Here is a 22,943-nt window from a genome sequence, read left to right as displayed (position 1 = left end):
TCTGAGGTACAAACGTGATTATTGTCAGTCGATGCAACGCATCACACCTTAACTATCTCCCGATTGGTTTCTTGTCCATCGATCCGTTGAATTGCGATGTCGCACCTATGTATAGGGCATGCCATAAAAATATATAGAAAATAACGATGCGAAACAACGAGACGACAGAACGCAACGCTCGCTCTTTTACATTCTCAAACATTTTAAAGCCAAAAACATTTTCAATCTTTTTCGCATGGGTCCTCGCTCGGTCCACGAGCACTAGCGCCACTTTGACAGTTAAGGACCGTATTTGATTTGACAAATGATAAATTTGACAATGAACGATATTTTTTTAAATCAGCTGATCTAAAATATGAATGATTATATTCTGTCATCTTAAAGTGATGAGCTAAGCTTAAAAATTATAAATACCCCGCATTCAGTATTAGCTGCATTTACATTTTGATTGAAGAAGAATAAGGTCGCACGCTGTTTCTTTAAATCCTCAAAAGTATATTTTCTAAATACCTAGCCTACTTACTTATCAGTTTCTGACTAGGTTATCATTAGCTGCAGTGCTTAGACATGGCTGAAAAATACAGAGAAGATGAATTACACATCCGGGAAGCAAAGAAAGAGGATATGACTGCTGTCGCTGAGATGATCCAAGTGAGTACCGAATACTACTACTGCTTTATATTTAGAACATGAGGCAGAATAGGTAAAAGGAATTCTCTCTGAATTGGTAGAAACTGGGACTGAGGTAGTTCAATTGCTGCGGTCAATTATTTAACTCTCCACATACCACCTGCCACTGTTTAAACCATTTTTAAACATTAGCATAACATTAACTTTATTTTCCAGGAACTTGCTGATTTCGAAAAAATGTCTGATGGACCTAAAATGTCAGTCTCTGGTAGGTAAACATAAACTGGTTGATATTTAAGTACCCCCATAACTTTTTTGTTGTTATTAAACCTATAAATTTGATTACCTATCATAATACCTATTTCATTTTTACAATGATATAGGCACATAATATGTAACTTTCCTCATGAAATAAATGATATGTTAATTTATTGTGCCATTGTAATGGTTGCAATAATATTTCAGATCTGGAACGTGATGGTTTTGAGAGACAGCCACCTGCGTTCTACTGTAAGATAGCGGAGGTGAAGCGTCCCGGCGCTGAGGCTGTGGCAGGTTATGCACTATACTTCCCTACATACTCCACATGGGAGGGACGTTCCATGATGCTTGAAGATTTATATGTACGCTCTAGTCAGAGACGCTTGGGAGTTGGCAAGAGGTTGTTCGAAGCAGTAGCTAAAGTAAGTAGAAATAAGGAGAACAACTGTTATTGTTAATATTATTAGGTATGATCATAATCCATTTTGCTTCCAGGAAGCATCAACTGGAGGATGTAGCCGCCTTGATTTCCATGTCCTGGAGTGGAACCCGGCGCGCTCCTTCTATGAGCACAAGGGTGCGGTCAACCTGACCAACAAGGAGCAGTGGTGTTACTACAGGCTGGCTGGAGAGGCTCTGAAGAAATTTTCCTAAGAGTGTATGAGCTAACAAGGCAGAAAGAAAACACAGTGTTGTGCACTCACTTATATGTATTTTGTAATATATTATACAACAGACTCCTTTTTGTACACATATTTCTAATTTATATTTATTTCAAAGTTGAGATGTGTTAAGGTATAGAAACATTTCGCCAATTTTACTTAATTCCAGTTGTTTTAATAAAAAGCTTGTCCCAACCTAGTGTGACCAGGCTGGGAGAAACATTGTCTCTATAAGGCTTAACTTAGATATAACATAATTATACCAAACACTCTGTGATACAATGTTTGTTGAACCATAAAGAATAAACAATTTTAATATAAATTTCGAATATTTAATTTCTAGCTAATATGTACAGATATTGTAAATGCCATTTATTCGAACTTATAATTAAACTAAGTCACATTATTGTGTCAGGTTGCCTCACAGGTGCTCACTTCACTTCATGTGTTAATTGGCTAGTAGTCACGTAATCAGGGCAGGGGTCAAGCACAACACATTAACACTTGATGTTCAAGATTTGTAACAAGGAATATTACCCTACATCAATCACCAATGTGTAATGTCACAAAAGAGAGAACATTTTTCTATCGGGTACATAATATTTTTGATTTACCGCCTGCCCTTGATTAGTTTATATAAACATTATAAAACCTACTTACAACAAATACGATCGACTTGTGGCTCACAAATATTCCTTACATGTAGGTATAATAAAAATATTTCCCGCCGGTAGTTGCATACCTGCGGGAAACATACGAAGTTGAAGCGCAATGTTTACGTGGAATAATGTGAATACTGTTTCACTTATTGACTAACAACATAATTATACATCTAAATGGCTTTATTTACACTGAGAAGCTAAGGTACCCCAGGCTAGCACGCTACACCACGCACAATGACGTGGCCACGCACCGGCCTGAAAGCTACCTCCTAAAATATCAACGGTATCTGTATTCAACTCCTGAAACATTTCTAATAAACAATCATTAGACTAGTTTTTGAGATTACGATTGTCATGGAACGTTAAAGTAGATATTTAAATAGTTAATACTTGCGTTACCATTGTGTCAGTCAGCATGGCAAGATGCCTCGGAGCGACTAGGTACAGGCCGCCGCGCCTCGCTACCTGCGGCCTCGGCATTACGTTACACAAACTACTCTGCTTACCTACTTAAAGTTAAAGGTTACAACTAAACTATGTACATTCGATTGGTCGGAACTCAAATACAATAATCTAATTACATTACTTTGTCGATTATTTTTAACTAATGGAAGTTGACATTGCTGGTTTCGATAAATAGGTACCTACTAATAGACTCAGGGTAAACACAATTAGGTATGTACCCAAACTGCCGTAAGTCCGTCTCCTGAAGGTGAGGGAGGAAGACACCACATATAGCGGATTGTGGTATTCTGTTGGGCACTCGAAGGTCGCGGTAATCACAATCATAAAGTGAACAATTCGATCACAGCTTTAGTCCACAGCAGGAACGATCACTTCGAGGTGTCTGCTAGCTAGCAGCGGGGCCCGGCGGGGCGAGTCCGCCGGGTACAGCGGGGCACTCAGCGCGCGCCGCGGCGCTGCTACGTGGACGCCATCAGCTTGGCGTGCGCCGTCACATTGCGCTGGTGTAAGAAGCCACTGCCTTCCTCTTCCTCGCTGTTGCTGAGACCATACTGGAAACGAAAATCAGTATATTAGAGCACTAGCACTAGATGCGGTAATGTTACATTAGTAACCAGAAAGTGGTCAGAGGAACGGTGCTGGGTGTAAGTACCGACCTGTAGCGCGTGCAGATAGTGTTGCTGCGAGTGGTAGTGCGGGCCGGAGTGCGAGGGGTAGGACTCGTAGCCGTTGGCGTTGCTGGGCTCGCTCTTGATGTTGAACAGCGACGGGTTGGACAGGAAGGGCGCGGCCGGCAGCCCCAGCGGGTACTGCGCGTGCGCGTGGCCGGGCTGCGCCTGCGCGTGCGCGTGCGCCTGCGAGTGTCCCAGCGCGTGCGCATGCGCGGCGTGCGCGTGGGGCGAGGTCTCGGGCGTGGCGTGCTCGCGCGGCTTGGACGCGCCGTGACTAGACATGGACTGCGTCAGCGGCAGCGGCACCTCCGGGAGACTTTGTTTGCTGTCTGTAAATACGAAATGTATTGTGAGTGTTATATTCAGAGTTATGCATCCGATAAATCCACAACAAAACTAAATCAAATAAAGAGAAAGTAGTACCACTAGTAGGTACCTAAATGACAACGTGTGCCGGGTTCTTTTCAGATGGATAAATACTTTATATGCTCCACAAATTGTCTGAGTCTGTAGTAAAGTACCTAAGTAACGAGTACGTACCGTCCAGCCCCGGAGAGTTGTGATCATCTTTCTTGTTGGCATCCTGCGGGGGCTTGGCTCCATTGCCAGACTTCTTCGGTTTACGCTTTCGCGTCTGAATTCCATCTTTTCGCATGGCTAGAGGTCTGTGAACAGTACATTGCAAATGAGTATTTATTGGAGAATAAATAATGCATTTATTACATAGCTATGCTCAGTACTCGCTGCATAAATACATACCGGTTGATTCCGTGCAGCTTGTAGTAGAGTCCGCACGCGTTGCAGACCGGCTCGCCGTCGTTGTTGCGCCGCCACAGCGTCGTGTTGCGCGAGCCGCAGTTGGTGCAACACTGGCCGTGTCGCCGCGCCGCCGACTGCACACACATAACACAACGTGGTCACAACATGACCCTCGACAGAGCGTCTCTAAGTAATGTATCATCCACCTCCAGAGCACACCAAAACCATTACAGCTACAGGCCAATTTCAATAACCTCGTCGCCGGTAGATATGGCTATAAGAGAATAGTCAATCCATACAAAAAGGGTTAAAATTCTACCTCTTATTGCAAGCCGAATCTATCCACAACTAGGTGATTAAAACTGGCCGTTAATGTATAATGCAATATCTACTACCTACGTATGTATTCATGCAAAAAGAAAGATATCATGATTAAAAGGTTCTACGTTTTCATTTAGGAAGGTAGACCATTGAAATATAATTCGCGTGCAATGTAGGACACACGGTTACAATATTGGTACCTGTAGACAACATACGTGTACCTAGAACACTGAATAACATTATACCACAGTGACCTTGTTACTTTAATTTCCAAAACAATGTTTGTCGAACGTTTTACATATTTATGACCCTCATTAGGTTAGATAGTCTCGTTGCAGGCAGCTACCTGCTCAGTTTGAAACTTAATTATTAAGAACTACTCACAATAGGTAAGTACACAATTAGTTTATGTAAATACCATTACTTACTTATGTACTTGTATAATAAGTACGAATGTGTACATAGACAGGTACATTTACAATCTACACAATGAACTGTGAATAAAGTGTTCTATGTAATTAAAAGTAGGTGCAGTAGGTACATGCAGATAATCTATGTGGTATAGTGTTATTCAGGATCCAGAGTTAAGGTAACGCTAGGCTACAATTACATACATAATATGTGGGTATTTACAAGTGTAGGGATATTCTTATGGGGCACTTATAAACAGAGTTATGACTTATGATTGAAAATTAAAAGAAAGTAGGTAAATACATTATATACATAGGTAGTAGATATTATTATCTGTAAGGAGAGCACCAAAACCAAGGAAAGACCAAAACACCCAGAAACTTTACATGCAAGACGGACATTCACCACAACCGCGCGACTACGTAGGAACAACAAGCGATAGACGTGTGACTAGGTACTCGTCCAGTGCGTCTGGTCGGCAGTGACAGCGGTGCGGCTGGCGGCCCGCCATCTTGTGCTTACCACGAGATAGCACTTAGCGAGCGCCGGCGTGAGCCACGAGTTGCATCGCTCGCGGCGCGCGTGGCGCAGGCGGAGCCGCCGCTCATTGGCCGAGTACCTGTCCCTATCGCAGCGGGCGAGATAACTAGCCGACACTGTCGCTAGACTCCGACACACGCGCGCTATCTGCGCCTTAACTGTCGGCGAGACGCGCGACATCTAAACATTGTGACGGCGCGACGGCGACACTGCTCGTTACGGCGTGACGTCACCCTGCCGTGCCGGTTGCTCCCGCGCACACGCCGCTATGCTCACATGCAATTATCGATCGATTAGTTATCTCGGCTCGCTGTCTTTATCTAATTTCATCGTCAATAACGGCAGCAGTGGTCGGTTCGGGAAGTGTATACGGGGTAAAGAACAATGTAACGGTGAAAGCGGAGTGCTACAAAGCGGGGCACCTGAAGTAGGGAGCGGTAGCGTGTAGTTTCCTAACACTCGCCAAAGCCCAAAAAGTAAGGAGTTATCTAAAGGAACCGCGTGCGTGCGACGTCGCGCGGGCGGCGGGGCGACCGCGGGGCGGTAGGATGCATGCACTAGTCTACACGCCACCGACTCACCTTCTTCATGCCCCTGGCCATGCCCTCCACACTCATCCATCTCTGCACGGTGCCCTCCTTATAGAAGCGGGTGAGTAGGTCTGCGTCGGCACCTGTTCGCAAACAGAGCGCGTTACTATGGTCGTGGGACACTCACCAGCCGCTTGCTCGGCTTCACGAGCGGGCGGTTCACGCCGTTGATCTTGTGGTAGAGGCCGCACGCGTTGCACAGGTAGTGGCCCGTGGCGTCGCGCCGCCACAGCGGCGTGTTGTTGGCGCCGCAGTTGACGCACTCGCGGCCCTCCTCGTACATCTCCAGCACTCCATCTGTTCGCACGCTCATGTCAGTGGGACATCTCCTACGACGTGACGGAGCCAGCTCGTCACGTCCACCTCAAGCTCTTAGTACTCACCAGCAAGCGTAACACTTAAATGGGATATGTAAGGGCGATACATAAGCGGCTAATAAAAGCTATATAAGTAGAAACACAATGGATAATATAATCGACATCCTACAGATACCGGAAAAGACAATGTTAACAATTTTATCGGAGGCTATCAGAGTATCAGTTCCCGCAAGCAGGTCAGACGGCGGCACACGTCGGTATAGCGGGTGCCTACTGCCGTGCCGACTATGTGTGGTATCGGCCGCGGCGCGGGTTCTGGGAAGGTGGAACAATAACAATACAGTTGTGGCGATACTGAGCGACACTCGGGTACCGCGCGCCGCGACCCGCTAGCTGCGGAGTTACATGTAGCTACAATGTAACATGAGATGTCGCACATACTTGTAACTTGTACATTGTACACTAGGGTAGGGAGAACACTTATACGACCATCACTTAAATATATTTGAATTACTACTTTTTGATCAATTTACTCTGTTGTAAAGTATGTAATGACATCGGCATCAGTCCCTAATAGCAAGTGTCGTGTACCTACCTACGGAGTACAGTAACAGTTATTAGGCGGGTCCGCCGCGGCCGCGAACATCGGCGTTATCACTATCCGGTGATAAGGCCGCAGCCCTCACATCTGTGCGCTAACCCTGATACATTCGTTTACTGGCGACGCTAATTAAGCACGACTTGTTGTTCGCTCGATAATTCATTACACTCACCAATTAAATGCTTGGGTAAACAGAGTCGCTCAATATTTACGAATTCCGTTTACTATCGTACGGCTGTCGTTGTAATCAGTTACGAATAGATACAAGAAACCGAACAGTACGACAGAATGTAAGAAGGACCTAGATTCCGATTTTCACTATTTTCAAAAAATATGCTACGTAAAAAGTGCAAACGTGCTACGCTCGTAGCTACAGCCGTAGCCGACGCACCGCTACGCGTGGTCCCTATATACATCAATAACAATAAATTTGAACAAAGGGATAATTCTAACTATAAATATACGTCTACATAACTTTCTCTACGCTGTTACTTCGGTATGTTTAATGTCTAGATTATAAAATATGTATTAAGGAAAATACAATGTGTCAGAATGTACAAATATGAACAAATAAGTCAAACTGTACATATACGTTAACAATAAAGGCAATGCCAATTTCGCAGTATTCCCAATCTGGAATCGCCTAATATAGGCTTAGCACCTTCCTGAACTAACCTACCTAGTATCATTTTCCTACATTGTATACGATTGGGTTGTGAAGCTATCAGTGCCTCGGTGGGACCTATCTAGACACAGATATCTGTGAATATTTGTGAATAGATCAGCAACACATATATGATTGATTAGTAATAAAATGAGTGTGTACTGGTTCGATGCGCGCGTGATTCAGCGAGTTATCGGCCGCGCTGACGTCAAGCCTCCATGTTATTGTCTCCTGTGATGAACTAAGCTGATCACATTCACTAAATATAGGTCGACTACCTACTCCATTCATAAGCAGACACTTATAAGTACAATTTATTAAAAACACGTTGAATTACTTATCGTATCATACAGAGAAATGCCAAGTGATATTAGAATTATAGAAATTAAGATTTCTGGGAATACCTAATGATTTTATTGGACGAGTTCAATTGAATCGTTTGAATAATCTTTGATAGAGAATTTATTCGAATAAACATTTCAGTGGTTATTTACGAATAGTAATTGTTATGATTGTAAACATTTTATATTCCTCAGTCCAAAAGAAAATAATAAGTTGGCCAGACAAACAACACAAAAAAGCAATATTTTAGCGTAGTATCTATACTGTCTACTTAGCTATTTAGTTAGCATTTGTACTTTTATTGCTTTTCCAATAATCTAATATTTAACTGCTGCTTGCGGTGAGTGTGGCTTGTATTATAATCGTAATTGTATCGATCCTTCCTATCCTTTCTTATAATAAAGTTTGTTAAACGCTTCGACTACTGACAGAAAATCATTAAGGGTAAATTTTCCGCACGGGCGCCGTCCGCCGGCCGCACGCCGCCGGTAACGGGCTACCACCATAGTACCATATGGTAGTAGTAAATTGAATCAGCAGTAAGAAATACTAATAATTTAAATAAAGTGTGTTTCGATAAGTGTACAATCGTTTGTGAGGTAAGCAAGTATATACATACACCATGTCTCCCTACACCTAGTTATATGTTACGTTTCCTTAACACTTGTTTGTGGGCAGAAGCATCTTGGTCCCTATATACACGAAATAACAAACAGCTAAACAGGCTATGGCAGGTAATGTGCAAGTAAATCAAAGCGTATAATAATATTAGATGAACAATGATAACGGTGCAATTAGTCACATTTGATTACATCGGGAGCTGACGAAGTCGGTAGTTAAAGTATGCCTTCGTCAGCCCCTTCAGGGTGCAATAGAGAGTAAGTAGTGAGGGAGGTTACCGTATGCGGTGGGTCTCTGCAGCGCGTCGTAGGGCGCGCACCACGAGCCCATCACCATGTTCTGCGAGTAGAGCCCGCCCGCCACGCCGCCCACGCCGCTCACCGCGCCGCCGCCCGCTGCACAACAACCACACTGTTTACACACCACCGCCAACACATGGCTTCAGCAGTCTACCAGACTGCTGACTATACAATGTACGAATGTGCCTCGACTGAGAGCTTGAAGATCCGATAACATTTCTGATCGAAACAGGAAAAGAAACAACAAGACAAGGCGATCTCTTTGCATGGTTTAACATCTCAAGCTAAGGAGACCACTTCACTATCGATGTCAAACTCCGTGGTGCCTATCTTCAGAATCAAAGTAGATAAATACATTGCAGACGTTATAGTGAACGATATGATGGACGGACCTGCAAGCAGCGCCATGTTCTGCAACCAGTTGACGGGCAGTTGCATCGCGTCCATTGTCTAGGAGATACGTCGTCCGCTCGATAACACTTGATTACTTAGTGCGGTGATTGATGCGAGGTGAGTGTCGCGACCTGCGCGGTCAGAGGTCACGCTAGGACTGAGTGCTGCGCGCGCGCCGCCCGTGTCACCCGCCGCACGCGCTTATCTTCGCTGATTCACGGCAACCTTCTGCTGGCTACGGTGGCCGACAGGTCAATCCATAAACTTTCAGCGCGGCACGTATGTTATGTTCAGTGTTTTCCTGTTGTTTTGTTGTTGATTACAATTGCTGAACCAGCTATACATAGGTACCTTATATTGCACTCTATCTCAGTCGTTAAGTATACATTATGTTGTTAGGTATGTGCCTATACTTCGAAAGTAGGGATGAGTGATGATCACAATATAAAGATGCAAGACGTTGTGCCTTCGGAGGATGTTCAGTTGCGATCATGTTTCAGTTAATTTACATGAGTTTTCTTCAATTATGTAATTCTGCTGCCACTGCAGTGTGAAGATATTCCGCAATCTTGGTAATGAGAAAATGGTCTTTTCGTTTGGTTTATTTTTCTTTGCTAATGGCGTATATAATTGGGATCGCTGTCTCTCCTGGCTCGGGGCACAGGCTGCTCCCGATCAAACAAAAACAAGTGTTTATCCTGTATAGGGGAAAATCATATCGGAATAAGCTCACGATACTGAATCATTCTGCGGTTACGGACTTCGCGCAAATACTGATTGTGACGGACGCACGCAGCGCCTTGCGATACAGGACAAATGTCCACTGTTTTGTAAGTCTACGGTACCTAAATATACCATCGCATTATGTCACCACTCATATTGTAAGAAAATAACTACATAATACACTTTGAATTAGGTACCTATGATGGCAGCGATCATTTATTTAAACACAGCGCCCTGGCTGGGGCTGCGATAAGATACCACAATTATGTTAAATATATGACTGATAACAAACGTATCTGACAATACGCCGCTATCGAATATTTTGTAATTACCATTTTATCTCTGTTCGTAATTCATTTGTTAATTCCTCAAGTAGCCACGAATACAACGTACAACATGCCTACACCGGCCTTTGTTACTATTTATACAATCACGTAAATATAAGTAGATAAAGATATAATGTAATTGTATACGTTCAATAATAATGCACCTTATATACCCATACAGTATACATATGAAAAGGTAAATTTAGTATATTAGGTGGAATACCATGGTAGGTACTTATTGGTTACGGGGAAGCGAATCTTTGTAAACACGATATTACAATGAAGTACCAAATTCATAGTATTCATTCATAGTGCGGCGTGCGCCCTCGGTGGGGAGTACAGCGTACAGTACGTACAGTACATACGTGGCTGCTTCTGTACGCGGGTAAATCCCATCTTGGATCACTGAACCAATTATCCTCCCGAGTCAATCGCGCGCCAGTTAGGAATTACGGCATTAATTATAGAATTTTAGTTATTGTTAACTCGCTGATAGGGAAAATTCTCGGTAACAGTTGTTATTCAGTTTTTTCCTATAACGTTTTGTTTTGTATGAATTACTGCTTTGTTAGTGGTTTACGGTGCCGTGCGAGCGAGATGGCAACAATATTGTAGTGTTGTTTCATGATTTATGTTTTCAGGAAGAAAGCACAATCTAGTGGTTAATAATTATTATATCGGCGATAGTGAGTGTTCATTTACCGGGTAGGATACTGATATACCTAATTAAATCAAACACGTACATAAATGTTATTTTGTTTCCTATTTGATCTGTAACACAGGGTCTAGTATGGAAGAGGTGCCGGAGTACCTCACAAAGTATTGCCACAACAATGTACTACCTATGTAATAAGAAGCTACGAGAAGAGAGAAATATTTCAATAGCAATTTCCCCGAGTGTTCGTGACATGTAGCCAGTCCTGTAGGTATCTGTTCTTGTTGTTGTTGTTCAGACAGAATTAACGATGACACTATCATTTCGTTTGACTAATTTCATTGTCTCTTCGGTCACACTTTCAGGGAACACACTACTCATAGGTACAACATTAAAATAGCAGCCGTATCATCATTGTACCAGTGTGTGTGTGTCCACTGTCACATACCGCGAGGAGTAGACGAGCATCACACACATGTCGTGTAAGCACAGAGCACACACCTCTCTTCATCTATCTTTTAATGGAAACGAGATGAAGATATAATTTCATGGTTTTCATCAATCGCAAGACATCCTCTGTTAGTTAAACGAAGGATGTCTTAAAAGAGGGCTCAGTTTCCTTAAAAGGGGGATTTTCCATAATCTTATTGCGGTTCGTAGTTGTTGTGTTCTAGAACCACCGCGCGGAGATACTACCTTTTGCGGCTTGGTTTCTTTTTCCCCAATTTTTATTTTTGTATCCCAAATATTCCAGCATTCCCTTTAAATTCCCTCTAAATCCTTCCCCATTCTCTTATCGTATCATTCCATTCTCGCATCATAATTATGCGTAGGTTTTGGCTAATTATTAGCTACAGTTTGATTCCTCATTAGTCTATTTCGCATGTCTATGTAACCGCGCACAAGTAACGAGACAAAGGCAGTGATTGCTCGCGGCTCCATGCGAATTCCACAGTTATCTGTGGAACACAACGATACGGAGCGGTGACTCATCATAGTTTACTTGTTATTTATACAGCGCCGTTATCGACACATCACTCATCGCTCCATTTGTCTCCGCGTAGGTACTAATTGATTGCTTGTTATGACAATAAACGTCGATTAATTGTATATTTAGCACGCGACGCGATATGACATGTAACATTTAGCGGCTCAACTCTTGCTTCGGCTTCATAGAAGACCGGCGAGTAACGTTAGTCTTGTGTTTCGGCATTTGTATGGTATCAAGTTATCAGCTGGCAACGCACTCGTCACTCGTCTCTGGTGTTCCTAGGTGTCCATGCGCGGTGTCGATGGCTTACCATCAGGTGTCTGCTCCTCAACCCCAGCAATAACAACTCGCACGCTCGATTACAGTGCACCCATAGTATGTTCGCTTCAACATGGTGCGTCCGTGGTTCCCGTAGGTGACGCCACACCCTTATGTTTGCATAATTTGCATGATGCTAAACTCATAGTGCTAGTTCATCCAAATTGCAATTGTAGCGATTGCTACAGGGTCCTATCCTCGCAAAAGAGACCAAACTAGTAAGAACAATGGATTTTGCTACGAGTCCCACATGCCGTAGCAGTGGCGCTGTAGTATGGTAGTGTACTGACCGTAGGTGTCGTGGTGCGTGGGGTGGTGGTGGTGCCAGACGTTCTGGTGCGGCGCGAAGTGCGCGGCGTACTGCTGCAGGCGGCCGCCGCCCGCCACGTAGCCCAGCCCGTACCCGTCGGCGCAGTCGCCGCCGCCGCCGTTGTACCCGCCGCCCACGCCGCCGCTGCCTCCGAACATGCTGAGCTGCGCCTCAGCGCGCGCGCATCACACGAACACCTGTAACACAACATTTCATTAGTAACTGAAACAATTTATTGGAAAAATATGGTCAATCCTTGATCCAGGACAGCTAATACATCGTAATTATAAACATAATAACAACGTCGTCGAGTAAAAAATAGTTACAGAATGTAACAATATCTTCTACATGGATTGTGTGTAAAGGATAGTTATGCATTTTAGTTCTCAAATACCTATATGACCTGAGATGGTGAATCACATAATTAAATAGGTACGTGAACACGAGGATAAGTAACTATGTATTCCAAAAGTAATTATGGTGCTGCCAGCCACCACGCTATCGTATAGTTATAAATATCAGTGTCGAGTATAACGGTTTAGGCAAGTCAAGTTATCCTAATTGGGAATTTCAGTTACTAAATAATAATTCTCAATCGGTAATCACGTAAATTGTCCTAATAAGTAGATATATGCCTACGCTGTGCATGTACAGTAGAGACATAAATACCAGCAGTTAAAGACATTATAACTACAGTTTTCCTTTCCACTGGCGTGGTTATGTATTTATTAGGTAACAATAAACTTTATACGTAACATTAATTTGTTTATTTGTGTTTATTGACGTAAGTTAAACTAATAAGTTGTTTAATTCAATGTTAATGTCAGGAGATGTTGATCCCCATGTCTGTCTCCTGAAGGAGGGTGCTAGTGTTCCTAATGGCATGTACTTAATGTCATTACAACTGCTTAATTTGGAGGTAAATGGTGTAAGAACTAACTCCTTGGTTGATTGCCATCGTCAGTGGGCTGCAGTACAGGCCTCGCCATTGTGAGGAGGGAACTAAAGTAATTGCGGTAAATGCTCAATTAACCGATATCTTACTTTAAAGAAATACCACATTGTAATGCGCCGCGCCGTCAGATAGTGTTTCAACAACAACATTTTGACGTCAGCCCGTCGTATCGGGACACAAATTGACGCAAGTAGCCAGACTTACATTCTATAAACTAATATACTTAATTCCATTAATTTTATTACCACAAGTTCAATATATAGGGAATATATTGCATGGGGTATTTACAAACACAACTATTCGCTTTGTTTACTCCCTAGTAGCCCTAGTACTTGAATAGTCAAGTTATTGAGCTTCATGCCGTTTGACAGGAGCACTACAGACTAGTCATCGTGTTATTCTCTCTACACTAACAGAGTATGTAGTCTTGGTTATAATAAATGTGTTTGTGTGTATGTTTGTTACTCAACCACGTCAAAACGGCAGAATACATCAGGATGAAATGTGGACAGGGGTAAATTAAGGTCTGGAGTTACACATAGCCTACTTTTTGTCTTTCGCGACCACACACGGAGACACTGGCAGAAGTTGGTATACTTATGTACATAATGTTCGTATATGTACATAATGTAATTAGGAATGAGTACTAAAGGCTACCGTAGCGTAAATCAAAAATATAATAAATTAACTTTATAGCGAGTTTGTACGAGAAACGCAAAACGTGAACAAGTTAATTACTTTGTTGGAATTAACAACCGACTTGTGTCGTTAATTTTAATAAAGTAATTAAGGATAAGCACGGGACGCGGCGAGGTAGATAGCAAGCGAAGGTTAGATATATATGTACCTAGTGTTGTAGGACATCGGTTAGCTATTTAGCACGTACTAGAGGAGGTATCAGGTCGACACGCGATACTGTATTGTGTAGACGGTATTTCGTGAGCGGATAGTGCGCCTGCGCCGCTTGATACATCGCATCGATAGCCGCGCGCCGCAACTGCTGATACGACACGTAATTATAACAGCGTCGCATGTCGCCGCCGACACGCGTGCCACTGCAACCTGCACCTTATTGCAACGTACTGCGAGTGCCGCTGTACTTGCTGCACCGCAACACCTAATGTTGCCGAGATTATGGTGTTGCACAGTGACTCCGTTACTTAACATCGCGGTGTGTATTAAAACACTATCGTTGCGACAAAACTGTGTCAGTAATGACAATGCTTCGTAATTAACGATTACATACAAATTAAAGGAAAACACGAAATGCTAGCCACGTGAATACGCGGGACATGTACAGCTAGCACTGATTACATTATTGGGACTGTAACAATGTGTAACTATATGGCTTGAGAATGTGAGGTAACAATAGTGTATTCCTAGTGTTCTCCGACTATAGCTAAGTATCAGATAAAGATGAATTGCTATTTACGGAAAATTTCAGGATTTTTCCTTATATGACATACCAATATAGAATATAGAAACCGAAAGTAGGCAACGTGGACCCTAACATACAAACGGAGTAAATTACTAAATTCTTGGTAAAATGCAAAGTGACTGAAATATTTCCATGCGTATTGTAATATTTTGTTTGGTATTTAAACATAAATATGTCGATGGACAGGGCGACTGACGTCATCCGAAGGAATCCGAGAATAGTGAGTGTATGGCACAAGTGTCGGTCATAATGGCAGGGCACGCAGCCGCGGCCTACGCGGCGGGGCTCGCACGGCGCAGGCGCGGGCGCTCGGCGCGGACATAAACATCACAAGCCGGTACATATTATTGTACATTTTTAGCGTGTTCGCTAATGTTGCAAGGAGGACGGAGTGCCGGCGGTGATGGGATTTGCATGTAAAGTGCGGCGCCCGCGCCGTCTGTCGCGCACTTTATTGTGACTCACCGCTGCACCACTACCGAACCACAACAGTGCGTGCGCGCAGAAGATCCGCTGCATACGATTACACTCCACAACAATGCATTACATTTGTGAAAGCTTCCGTAATCAATCTGGTTGAGTTGTAAAGTAAAAAGCAGCGAGTGACTATTGAGGAACGAGCTGTGTCCTTAACCATGCAAGAAAATATGGAGTTCCTCATGGACTTTTCCGCTTTATAAATTTTGTACATGGTAACACAAGAATTAGTCTGAGGATTAATTGTGCAAGATGTTTTGTCCCCAGGCTACCAGTCGCTTATACAGTACTTGTGTCGTTACGCCGTGGGTTGTGTCGGCCACTGCACTGCTCTGCCTACGTGTCGCCGTGGATGGATCATAATGTCCCGGTTTATGAGGCGAGTGCCTCGTAACCAACACTATCGGACGGCGCCGGGACACTGGACTCTACTGGACACTCACACCACTACCTATAGGAGACGGCAACATACAATGTACGTTACAGGAACGCGTACGCAGCATACGTGAGCTGTGGTTAACGCAGCTAGGTATATTAATTACACGTATGCCATTTTCCAAATCGATACATGACCTAACTGGTTACTGGTGACTAAGTAACAAATAAGTTGTGAAAAGTGGAAATTGAGTACCCTCTGAATTATGTAGGTTTCAAGGCAAACGAAAAAAGAGGTTATAATACGCTTACAACGTAATGGGAAAATGTTAGTATATGGTTACTATAGAATATAGTATACTTAGTAAGGGTGTTGTCTATGCCAGCATGCGTTTAAGTTATATTTATACACGAGTTTGATGAATGGTCCTACTTTGTAACTAGGCACGTAAGTCATAATTTGTCGACATCGCGCCAGTCATGTTATATTTCGTCGCTGTTGTTAATTATGACAAATAGCTAGTAATTAAGGCACGTGTGGTACTGGGAGCGTCCCACATGTCGGCTCGGGTTGCATTAGCCGCGCGCCGCCACGCCGGCGCAGATTTATGCGCGGTCGGCGCGGCGCGATCCACTCCTGCGCAATTTATAGCGGTCGCCGTCAATTAGGCGCACCATACACACTCCGCCTGTGCCTCCAACCTGCTAAGTAGTACTATTTGCGTCAGATTACGTAGTGCCCTGCGCATGCGCCAGCCACACCAGGCATACCATCACACATTCCTCAATATTCGGAGATGTATTTACAGGAGACTCGGTACTTGTGCCTACTGCGGTGTACCAGGTCTCAGTGGAATAAGGTATTAATACGTCGATGTGTGCAGCGCTGCGGCTGCTAGCTCACGAATGTAACATGCAAGAGAGGCCACAAAGTATTGAAGTGGCGGTTGTTAACAATGTTTATGGCTCAATCGCTCCATGAAGTTGTTCGCGCGCGTGTACCGCTCGCACATAAACTGCGCGGACACGCCGCCGCCGCCGGCCCACGCCCGCGACACCACCACACATTCCACACATACACACTTACTGCGCTCTCTGCATTTATGGCACATAAACGAAATACTTTTTCTACACCTTAGCACAGGAAGGTGAGCTGCAAGAGCCTAACACTCCCTCTCGCCTCGCCCAAGTCGGGAGAAGACATGGGATCATTTCCCCCCTCAAAAAAAGCACAGGGAGGTAGGTAAATTTAGGTACCTGGGATGTTGGATGTTGTCATGCTGAACTTCATTCACTGAAGCTGGATATAAATTAGATAATCTGAGAGAGTATTATGAGTAGTTGAATGATGAGATTGCAGCAACTTTGCACCAAGTAGTTGTAGGGCGGGCGGCGGCGCCTAGCTGCACATTCCCGGCGTGCCGCGCATGCGCAGCACGTGCTCGCACTACATGTGTGCCCGGAATGTGCGCACACGTCGCACGTCGCCATAACACCGCGCTCACGTTACACCCCCAACTACTCACGTTTACTGCATGGCCATAGTAACGTAAGCAAGTAACATTTAATATTAAGTTCCGGGTCCTACACAACTGGCACAATAGCAACAAGCAAACGTATTTAGCTTGTAGAAGTTTTGCATCAACAAGTAAATGTTTTGGTCTCTGTCACTAGCAACCATTGTCCCTGTACATATATATTGTGTACATCTACATACCTACCTACTGAAAGTTAATACAGAGTGTTTAGAGTTTCGCTCGTGTCATTTGTTTTTTTCCTAAACATATTCATTTGTTTCAGACAATGTGTTGTTTAAAAATGTTTAATTAAATAATATTTAAAGATAATTTGGCGGATAACAGTAACCGACGTAGATAGGTGGTAATAAGCAGCTTTACGTGAGACATCAGCTGATGTCCTCGGCTGTGTGTGTGTGTGTGTATGTGTAGTGTGTTATCTCTGCTCGTCCTGTATTCATTAGCTCGTCATTAGGCGCGAGCGCACCGACATCGTCCCCCGGTGTACATCATAGATACCACACTCCTGCGCTGGAGCCATTGCCCTTGAACTACGCTACGAATGTTCCTCACTAAACTAATTACATTGCACACCACGCACTAATATCCTACCTAACAGAGTGGGAATAGAATCCACATTGGCCCGGCCGGTGTCGGGGCGGCCGGTCGGCTCGCGGCTGATTTACGCGATACATTAGCGTCCGTCCGGACGGACGGCCGCGCGCTATATTCGCGTCGATTTATAGCCGACTCTGAAAAATTATGCATCGAATTTATATTGCTTTCCTGTGGTCCGGCAGGCGGCGGCCGGAGGGCGGCGCCGGCGCAGGCCGCGCGGGGCGTGCCCTTGTAACCGCTACGGCGCCGTAGCACAGAGCTGCGGCAGCTGCGCGCGCGCAGTGCTGTGCAGCGCCAACTGTCGCGGTAACTCACTCGGAGGTAATCAGTGCCTGCGACGCAATTATTTAGCCGATACTTTACTGCGGCATTAACTGCTGAGATTGTACAGTTATCCGTCGGTTAGATAGCTGCGACTATTGGACAATTAATGTCATTCACTAGTTCCGTTTACGAGGTACTCGATGCCTATTCACATTCACATAAATCATGCCGTGCTACTTATGTACATATAATATCTCAGATACATAAACAAGTTCTTATTTTACATATGTGGCCATTAAAATAATCTCTCTCTTTTCCTCTCTCACTGTTTTTCTGTTGGCCGTTTCCTAATATTTTATTTTTTATATGGACTCTAACTGAAATTTGGATTGAATCTTAGTTTGCTGACGTGGTAGATGGCGTGAAGCCATAGTGTCATCTCCACTAAGGGTGATACTCAATGGGTATAATTTTAGATCCATTTCCAAGTTATTGAGGCTTTTGATTAACAATAAAGATTGTCACAGACGTAGATGTTTGTATGACAACTTTTGTATCACTATTAAAGAGCCAGAAGACGTCCACTGCGGAACGTAGGCCTCCCGCAATGACATCCAGATCGGATAGTTACTTAAATATACCTAACAAAGACAGTGACAATCAAAAATACCTATATAGAACAACATGAATTACACCATGCGAGTTTGAAATACTTGGATTTTTTTTAATATCTAATCATCCAAATAAATATTTTGTTTTGTTCTTCATACATCACTACATTATGTACAACTTTGAGAACCAATAAACTATTTTTCATTTACATTTTCATATCTACTCGTAAGAACAAAATGATCTATTTTGTAATATGGTGAAAACAACTGTGATATCGTTACACAGTAATAACTGTATGATTATAAATTTCCAAAAAGTAGATTATTCAATAAAATGCACGCAATAATTATAGATTTATAGACTCGTAGTCTAAACGAATTCTAGATGTTATCATAATGACTAGGTGTCACAGATTGGTTTCGATAACATTCACCGCGAGTAGGTATGACGCCGACACCTGATACTTATGATAATCCATATATTAGCTGCCAACATCCTCATACATATTATATTTAGAAAACGAGATGTAATTGAATCCTCGAGAGTTATAAATATCTGGTAATAAGATGTTTTATTTTGTCTTGTTGTTCTCACGATTGTATTATTTGAGTGTTTGTCGCGTCGGTGTCGGCGTCACGTGTTCTCACTCGAGACCAGAGGGAGCCACTTGTCAGCACGCTCTAGGTTACCGATGTTACTAGTCTAATATAATAAGAATAGTAATCTAACCCGTTTTAATTCCACGATTTTGTTGTTTGTTTTATTTCACAACTACTTCTGCCCGCGACTTCGTCCGCGGAAAATTTCTTGTTTTAACATAAGATTACACTCGGCGCTCTTGTAGCTTCCTAGTAAAACAATTTTTGGAATCGGATCAGTAATTTCGAAGATTACCGAAATTCTCTTGTTTGCTCAAGGCTAGTCCCTTAGTCGCCTTTTACGGCACCTTCAGGTTGAAATGGTATGATGATGTAATTAAATAATTTATGTCACATATCAATCAATTACAATATTTACCGATTACTCATAGATCTAAACACCCTATCCCGCGCCCACTTCGCAACGGGCCGTGCAGCTCGTAATATTTTAATTTCACCACAACTTCAAAACCAAACGTCCAATTTTAATCATTCAAAGACCAAATATTATCAAAATAAACTGTTCTTATTGATTAAATAATTTATTTTGATAAGGATTAATAGCATGAGTAAAATAAACGCGTTTAAATGTAGTTCAAAAAAAATTCAAGATTTTTAAATAAAAATGTGGTTGTTGTGCCTCACTCGGCATAGATAGGTATAGTGTGCCGCGGACTTTTTTGTAGATATTTATAAGATCTACAATTAATTATAACATTTTATGGTTCTATCTTTTGTAGTTTAGGCAGCGTACGCAAAATAGGTAACTTCTTTGGTTGATTTTTTCAGTTTGTGTCCCAAAAATTCAAATATGTCACGGAACCCTATTTTTTTCCAAAATAAAATATAGCCTATGTTACTCGTGGATAATGTAGCTTTCGAATGGTGAAAGAATTTTTAAAATCGGTCTAGTAGTTTTTGAGCTTATTCATTACAACCAAACAAACAAAGTTTTCCTCTTTATAATATTAGTGTAGATAGATATGATTAGGCATTTACTGTCGTTTACAGCAATTGTTTTCGTATGTTACTAAATGAATGTTTTATGTTACTTAAAGTATTCACTTTAAGTAAGTTTGGCCATTAAATGGAAAGCGCTCAGCGTTTTATAATGACGACAGTCGTAAATCACTGTAAATATTAAAGCCTTAGTAGCAGAGCGAGATATTTGTTTGTAACAAGTGCAGCTCTTGCATTGTCCGTGTTGTGTACATGAAGAATAATGTGTTGTATCGTTCCCTATAGCTGCTGCGCCTAGACCACGACACGACCGAAATACTCGCGTACTCGTACTATCCACCGATGTTACTTGACCTTTACTGCTGCACCCTTAATGCATAGTAAGCCCATTAGATGATATATTGTAGCTTAGATTACAATCACTACAGTTTCATGTGTTTGGCGACTCGCCCAGCAGCAGCAGCGCATCGAAATATAAAGCTTTCCAAGGTATTACATGTAGAACATTATCTTTTGTCAATGAGCCAGCAGTGAGCATCGCGCCGCATCAGTCGGGATCTGGTGGATGTCCGACCTAGGCCAACCGGCGCGCGCGGCGACCGTTATAGAAGCACTCGAGCCGTCTGGCGCCGCACTCGCACTCGATAATCAATCAATGTTCATTACGTGGCTATTACCGACCACTACCCCCCCTCCCCCCTCTATTACACGTTACATCTGGTTTGTATATTGTGTGACTGGATGCATTCGTCTATTTCCGTTTGATGTTTCGCTAAGTAATGCGATATTGTTTCCATCTCTATGACCACTCCGTACGCCGAGTTGTACTGGCGCTGCGGCCTTGGGCACAAGATATTCATGGGAATTGTAATATCTTCATTAGCATCGATAATATCGCAGCAATGTTTGTTATCTAAATAAGATCAGATAAAATTAACTAAAATCGATACGGCGAAGGTTGCGCGAAACTAAAATACTTTAATGGCCATCGGACAGCCTTGTGTAACCGCTACTCATGTAATATGCATACATAACGTATTAGAGACAAACAAACAACTCGATATATTTGTAAACTTGACAGGCTGTAGACAAACGGCCACAGTGACCAGTCACCAGGATATACTGAGTTATACATGGAACTACACGCGCACTGCGGCTGATGATTGATGCCTCGCTTCACTGAATTATTGATAAGTTCCTCAGTCAAAGCACTTACTTAACTAATGTATGATTGCAATCAATACAGCATTAACAATAATGACATGTTACACTGATATTTTGAGACATTCTATAATAATAAAATGTCGGCGTGTTTTTTAACAAATATATGTTTGTGCCAGTGCTTTGAAGAGTTGAAAAGACGACAAGTGTACAAAAAGTGCGGTCTGTCTGAAACGTTCAGTAACGGTTCCCAGTGGTTCCCAGGGCGGCGCCATGTGGCCTCAAGTGGGCGCAAGTGCTGCCACCTGCACGCACTCAGCGCCGCCGCTTTTACACGCAGCACAAAAAACGCAGCGACCCTCACATGTGCAGAATATTGCACTCACTGATCGTTTACATCAGTCCGCCGCCGGCGGGTACCGTACACCCACTCGTGTGGCAGTCAGCAAGCACATATAGAGGGCCTAGTTATGCGAATAAATAAAGAAATACATTTTATACGTGTTGTAGATATTGACTTTTATCTATGTATTTTACACTGTAGAACGTGAATCTAATTTAACCTGAACACCACTGTTTCTGTACTGACTGAATGTTACATTGCTTGACCTCTGAGTTTGTTTTGATTTCATCTCAGAGTAAGTATCTAAATGCCAAACTTGTCTGATTTTTTATTTGGAATACATATGAACATAATGATATATTGACATAATGGCCATGGGACAAATGCGTGAGATTACATATGTATAATGTATCACATTAAATTATCGTGTTTGCAGATTACTAGGTACCTATAGGTACCTACTATGTTTATTTATTTTCTTAAGTTTAGGTTTTTAATCTCCTCAACGAAGGGGAGTAGTAGTGTTTTTGTACAGAGAAAGAGCGGGTATACAGTACATATTAGTAAATAGTATAGATTGATAATTTTAAATAGTAAAAAAACATTCATTTATGGAGAAATGTTTTGTTGCTACCAGCAATGTAGAGGGCAGTTGGGCAGACAAATACAATTATATTTTATCGTCAAGCCAGTTAATCACCAGATTGATACGTTTGTGTACGGCGGCGACCCATTAAATATCGACATGTTTCCGTCATTAGAGTGGCGCTGCCATTCGCTGCCACTCGCTGCCATTCGCTGGCCGATAGAGTGGGACACGAAATAATTAGGAGCACGTTATCTATTGCCTTCGACTTATCTCCGCATCATCGGAGCCTCGCGATACACGCATTAATAGGTGTCGGCAAAAAGCGGCGCGTGCGCAGCTCTGCGTCATTAGCGACATCTGTCGGAGACGCAGCTATTATAGGGGGCACCTCTCTCGCTAGATAACGCGCTGAAATATTAGTGACATTGGTTCGGCAGGTCAGGCCTCGTCTCTGTGTCGGTCTG

At 42.9% G+C, this 22,943-nt stretch overlaps 2 protein-coding genes across 5 annotated transcripts in view; one reads left to right on the top strand and one right to left on the bottom strand.

Moving 5' to 3' along the window:
- The first annotated feature begins 350 nt into the window (after positions 1-350).
- Positions 351-1,875, top strand: LOC118262911 (thialysine N-epsilon-acetyltransferase). Its single transcript, XM_035574573.2, has 4 exons — positions 351-651; positions 847-898; positions 1,096-1,313; positions 1,387-1,875. Exons 1-4 carry the CDS (start codon positions 568-570, stop codon positions 1,543-1,545), a joined length of 513 nt encoding a protein of 170 aa, XP_035430466.2. The 5' UTR covers positions 351-567; the 3' UTR covers positions 1,546-1,875.
- Positions 1,584-22,943, bottom strand: part of LOC118262910 (GATA-binding factor A) — a 41,050-nt gene continuing 19,690 nt past the window's right edge. The window contains exons 2-8 of one of the 4 annotated variants that reach the window (XM_035574569.2): positions 12,513-12,729; positions 8,796-8,912; positions 5,964-6,055; positions 4,111-4,244; positions 3,892-4,016; positions 3,337-3,680; positions 1,584-3,231 (exon numbers count right to left, since the gene is read on the bottom strand). In XM_035574569.2, coding sequence (XP_035430462.1) covers positions 3,139-3,231; positions 3,337-3,680; positions 3,892-4,016; positions 4,111-4,244; positions 5,964-6,055; positions 8,796-8,912; positions 12,513-12,690 — 1,083 coding nt within the window. In that variant the 5' untranslated portion in view covers positions 12,691-12,729 and the 3' untranslated portion in view covers positions 1,584-3,138. Of the gene's footprint in view, positions 3,232-3,336; positions 3,681-3,891; positions 4,017-4,110; positions 4,245-5,963; positions 6,056-6,099; positions 6,270-8,795; positions 8,913-9,208; positions 9,446-12,512; positions 12,730-22,943 lie in introns of those variants that run through there. The other 3 variants (XM_035574568.2, XM_035574572.2, XM_035574570.2) reach the window with 3 other exon arrangements.

Source organism: Spodoptera frugiperda, chromosome 12, assembly GCF_023101765.2.
Source record: "Spodoptera frugiperda isolate SF20-4 chromosome 12, AGI-APGP_CSIRO_Sfru_2.0, whole genome shotgun sequence".
Lineage (NCBI taxonomy): Eukaryota > Metazoa > Arthropoda > Insecta > Lepidoptera > Noctuidae > Spodoptera > Spodoptera frugiperda.
The sequence above is the reverse complement of the archived record's forward strand: the minus strand, read 5'-3'. Positions and strand labels throughout refer to the sequence as shown.

Excerpts from the sequence above, each read along its gene's own strand:
- LOC118262911 (XM_035574573.2), top strand. The coding sequence starts at position 568 with ATGGCTGAAAAATACAGAGAAGATGAATTACACATCCGGGAAGCAAAG. Across the intron at positions 652-846 it reads CTGTCGCTGAGATGATCCAA|GAACTTGCTGATTTCGAAAA; the intron begins GTGAGTACCGAA and ends TTTATTTTCCAG. Across the intron at positions 1,314-1,386 it reads TGTTCGAAGCAGTAGCTAAA|GAAGCATCAACTGGAGGATG; the intron begins GTAAGTAGAAAT and ends TTTTGCTTCCAG.